Raw genomic sequence first — 4,924 nt, forward strand, 5'->3', positions numbered from 1 at the left:
TGGGAGTGGGGAGAGGGAACAGGGAGACTGGGAGTGGGGAGAGGGAACAGGGAGACTGGGAATGGGGAGAGGGAACAGGGAGACTGGGAATGGGGAGAGGGAACAGGGAGACTGGGAATGGGGAGTGGGAACAGGGAGACTGGGAATGGGGAGAGGGAACAGGGAGACTGTGGGAATGGGGAGAGGGAAACATTGGGGAAGAAGCAGAGGAAGTGGAAGGAATTGGAGGGAAGGAGTGAAGAAAGGGGAGGACAGTGAGAGAGGAGAGAGGGATGAAGGAGAGAGTAAACAGAGAGTTGGTCAAAAGAGGGAGGGAGGAAAGAACGACGGTGCACAGGCAGCGGGGAGAAAGGCAGAGAGAGAGCAAATGGGGAGAAGCAGAGAGAAAGCAGAGGGAACGAGGGAGGGAAAAGGAAAGAAATCCCGAGAAAAGGAACGGAGAGAGGTAACGAGGGGAGGAGGAAGACAGAGAGATGAGAGAGCGGCAACAAGAGGACCATGGAGTATTGACCCTGTGCCCCGGGAAGGAGCGGCTCCAACACCAGCAGAAGCTGAAGTAAAGGCTACAGTGAGGTCAGTGCTGGAGACGGACATCAGGAGCGGGACACTGAGTGTGAGAGTCAGCAACTCATGTCCGGTGGAACAAACTCTGGTTACGCTGCACGGTGCATGTTGTGCGCAGTTCTGGTCGCCCCATTACAGGAAGGATGTCGAGCCTTTGGAAAGGGAACAGCAGAAGTTCACCAGGATGCTGCCTGGATTGGAGGGTAGGTGCTGTCTCAGGTTGTTCTCTCTGGAGCGGCGGAGGCTGAGGGGAGACCTGACAGACACCCACCAGATTATGAGAGGCGCAGACAGAGTAGACAGCCACCATCTTTCTCCAGGGTGGAAATGTCTGGAGCGCATGTGTTTAATGTGAGAGGGGAAAGTTCAAAGGAGATGTGCGGGGCAAGTTTTTCCACTGAGAGCGGTGGGTGCCTGGAATGTTCTGCCTGGGGTGCTGGTGGAGGCAGATACGGCAGAGGCGTTGAAGAGGCTCTGTGATCGGTCCATGGATGTGCGGGGAATGGGGGGATATGGATACTGTGTGGATAGAGGGGATTAGTTTAGTGAGGTATTTAATTACTGGCTGAATTAGTTCAGCACAACACCGTGGGCCGAAGGGCCTGTTCCCGTTCTGTACTGTTCTCTGTTCTATTTGCCGCAGTGGTTTGTCAGTGCGGGACACATTGACAGGGCTGCGGAGAGAAGCGGCAGCTCCCTCCCCGATTGGTTATTTCAAGCCGAGTCATTGCAGGACACGGAAGATGGGGAAATATCCCATCTCCGGCCACGTTCTCTGAACCCTCGGCCGTGCACTCAAACCCTCTCCAACGTGTGGCGACCAAACCGGAGCGCAATTCGCCATTCAAAGCGGAACTCATGTTTTGTACAGTTGTCCCATTGTTGTTGTATTCTCTGCTGATGCCCCGCCCGTCTTCTCATCGACCTGTCCACCCACGCAGCTGCCCTCAGACAGGTACACCAGAGTCCTCCCGCCGACATTGATCCAGAAATCTAGCACAACACATTTAGCTCCGGGGTCCTGATGGATTTACAGAGCTTTGCTTGCCCCCCGTTAGAAGAAAAGGAAATCGAATCTCAGCAATAACCGAGCTTGACTTATTGGTTGCATTTAATGCCGCAGCATATTATTCTATCATTTGCCATAAGACATTTGGCCCGCTGCCTTCATGGACCGAGGCATTGAGTGCAGGAACTGCGATGTCATGTTGCGCTTGTACAAAACATTGGTTTGATCAGATTGAGTCCAAGAGTTGGGACATCATGTTACAGCTGTCTGCGGCTGTGGTGATACCGCACCTACAATATTGTGCGCATTCCTGGTCACGATGACACAGGAAGGATGTGATTAATCTGGAGAGGGTGCAAAAGATTCACCGGGTGTTTACGGGACTGGAGGGGTTGAATTGTGTGAGACGGGACAGGCTGGGACTGTTCTGCTTGGACTGAAGGAGGCTGACGGGTGACCTCATGAAAGATTATAAAATCATGAGGGGCACAGAAAAGGCGGAGTGTCACAGGCATTTTCCCAGGGTAGGGAAGTCTAAAACTCGGTGACACAGGTTTAAGGTGAGAGTTGATAAATGTGAAGGCGATGGGTGGCAGGTTTCTCCCACGGAGGGTGGTGAGTGTGTGGAACCAGCTGCCAGAGGAGGTGCTGGAGGCAGATAAAATGCCAGCAGTTAACAGGCGTTTGGACAGGTACTTGGAGAGGAAAGAGACACGGGCCCAACGCGGACAAATGGCGTCAGTGGAAATAGGCATCAGCGTGGACATGGAGACGGTGGGCCGAAGGGCCGCTTCTATGCTGTACAGTTCTATCCTTTGGTTCATTACCAAGTCTGGCTAAATTCATCTGTTGGTGTTGGCAATTTTCCATCTGCAAATATGCTCGGGGAATAACGCGTTCGCGCCCCGCCGGCCTTCTGCACATCTGAAGCTTGAAACGTTTCCCGTTGTGGGGACTGCCGGCATTCTTTGTGCTTTCCTCGGAATGTGCTGCGATTCCCGGCACGACCTTCCTATCTGACCGTAAGGCGCTTGGATATCGTCTGTTACTCGACGGGCGGGCAATGGCAAAGGAAAGACATTGATTGAATGCAGAAGGGAAGAGCCGCCGTGGCCCTCTGCGAGCCGTCGTCAGATGCTCAACACCAGTCGAGCCCGGAGATACCGGTGCGCGGGGTTTTAACAATGACGCCGGACAAAACTCCTCAGATAAACCTTGTGATGATTTGTAACATTGATTGCAGCACTATTTATGTAATATTCGCCGTGATACTCCGGCAACAGAGACAACTCCAACCATGATTGCAAAATCAAAACTTTAAAAGCCCCGAGGTCTGAAGATTCTTGGCCGCAAATGCGGAACCATCGCATCCACGAGCAGAGTTTCGGCTTATTCCATCTGTGAACACCGTTCTTGCTTCTGCCACCGTCCTCTGACGTAAATGGAGAATGGTGCCCTGACGTAAGAACCGTGCCGGTAATGTTCACACCAGAGTTCCAGAGAAGTTCCCCCAATGACCCACTGCAAAGTTTGTGGTTGTAACCGCGACACGTTAAAGCTTCTCGATTACCTGAACAGGTCCAGTCAACCTGAGGCGTTCGGGAGATTCTGCTGTTCCCACCCTGACGAATTCACCAGCGACCCCTCAGCGTGAAACATGCTCACGTTACAGGACTGCATTATATTCACTCCATTAAGTGAGGTAAGTGTAAGTTCTCAAATAAACAGGACATAATTGCAACAATATGAATGAATGTTGGCACAAACGCTCAACAATCTCGTACTCCCATGTACGGTCACGGGAGGAATCGTTAACATTTTGTAAAGACTGTGATGTTTGACATTTGCATCAGTTCATGATCTGAATGGCCTCAGAATGAGGTTCCAGAGATACTTGGCTGCACCTGTCAGCTGTTCTCTGAATTTTCTTTGGGTCACTGCATAAATAAATGTGTTTGGACACGAACTCAAATACTTCAGCATGGCTCCCACCTCCGTGGCCACATATGCTGGGTCCACGCGGTCAACTCGGTAACTGTTGGTGTTGGTCAGACCAGTCGCTAAGAAACTCACGGTTGCTGTCAGCCACAGGAGGACAAAACTGCCCGAGATGGCGAAGAGCAAAATGATGGACTTCCTTCTGTTCTCCAGCTCGGGATCTGCTTGCTTCTCGCCCCTGTGACCCCGGAGCTCTTTGCGAGATCGACTGGCGGCTAAGATCCTCCGGACTGTTAATGCGTTAAACAGGAAGATCAACGTGAAGGGCAGCCACGCCACCCAGGCGGTGTGAAACTTGAAGAAGGCAGAACCAAAGGGTGAGGTCAAAAACTGTACGTTCGCCTTGCAGCCCCATTGCACGGCGCCGCTTTCTTGCAAGTTAAAGGCGAAAAAGAACGGGACGTTCTTGAGGGAGATGAGACAAGCGAGCGTGGTTAGTACCGCCGTCGCTGTTGTCTTGGTGCAATACCTGGTCTGTAACTTCCGAAAGCAGATGGCGACACATCTGTCAAACGTGAAGGAGATGGTGAACCAGACAGACAGATCGAGAGTGACCGCAGTCATGTATATCAGGAAGGTGCACACAGGGTTGCGCGTCAGAAATGAGAGCGGAAACTGGGTGGTGAAAATATAACACACGGTGACATTGAAGATCATGACCAGGAGATCCGCCGAAGCCATTCCCACCATGTAGACAGAGCTGCACTTGGAGAGGCCGCAGTTCCCTCGGGAGAGAATCACGATCGCAACCAGGTTTGCTGTAAGGAAGGGAGAGGTGTGAGATCAGCCTGTTCCCTGGTGAGGTGGTGCAGTGACCTCCTGAACGGATAACTTTCCGCTCAGAGTGGATGGTGCTGGCGCATTACATCAGGAAGCTCACGCCCAATACAATGAAACATCTTGACGTTCAAGTTATAAATAATATTGGAGCCTCTGTCGAGTCTCCGGGTTGCGGAGAACACGCGAGCTCCGTGAATGAGGCAACGAGCAGCTTCTTGTTGGATCAGAAAATCTGGGACGTTTACCTGACGGGATCTGAGAACTTCGGCGCATTCGATAGAATCAGGTTACAGCCACTCACCGGGGACACCGATCGTTGCGAGGACTGGATAGTAAATTTCTTTCACCTCCATGTCTCGGGAGCGGACGGATCCGGCTGCAATGCGGAGGCAATGAAAAACAACCTGTATTTATACAAAGCTAAATTCCCCAGCGAACCGATCTGGCTAACGACAAAAACATCTGTCACATGACTTGCAGGCATTATTGGACTGAATAAATGGCTTTATTTTTATAAAACGTGATGTTGAGCAATACTTCTTATTCTCCGCCTGTGGTTTGATTTCGAGATGA

The 4,924-nt window shown here is 51.6% G+C and overlaps 1 protein-coding gene across 1 annotated transcript; it reads right to left on the reverse strand.

Moving 5' to 3' along the window:
* Nucleotides 1–3,427: 3,427 nt before the first annotated feature.
* LOC127582852 (probable G-protein coupled receptor 139) lies at nt 3,428–4,704 on the reverse strand. Its single transcript, XM_052038419.1, has 2 exons — nt 4,653–4,704; nt 3,428–4,329 (listed from the first exon to the last, which is right to left on the reverse strand). The coding sequence occupies exons 1-2, from the start codon at nt 4,702–4,704 to the stop codon at nt 3,428–3,430; spliced, it is 954 nt and encodes a 317-aa protein (XP_051894379.1).
* Between the last annotated feature and the right edge of the window lie 220 nt (nt 4,705–4,924).

This window comes from Pristis pectinata, chromosome 25 (genome assembly GCF_009764475.1).
Source record: "Pristis pectinata isolate sPriPec2 chromosome 25, sPriPec2.1.pri, whole genome shotgun sequence".
Lineage (NCBI taxonomy): Eukaryota > Metazoa > Chordata > Chondrichthyes > Rhinopristiformes > Pristidae > Pristis > Pristis pectinata.

Coding starts and splice junctions, on each gene's coding strand:
- LOC127582852 (XM_052038419.1), bottom strand. CDS start 4,704: ATGGAGGTGAAAGAAATTTACTATCCAGTCCTCGCAACGATCGGTGTC. Junction 4,330..4,652: donor CGCAACGATCGGTGTCCCCG/GTGAGTGGCTGT, acceptor CCTTCCTTACAG/CAAACCTGGTTGCGATCGTG.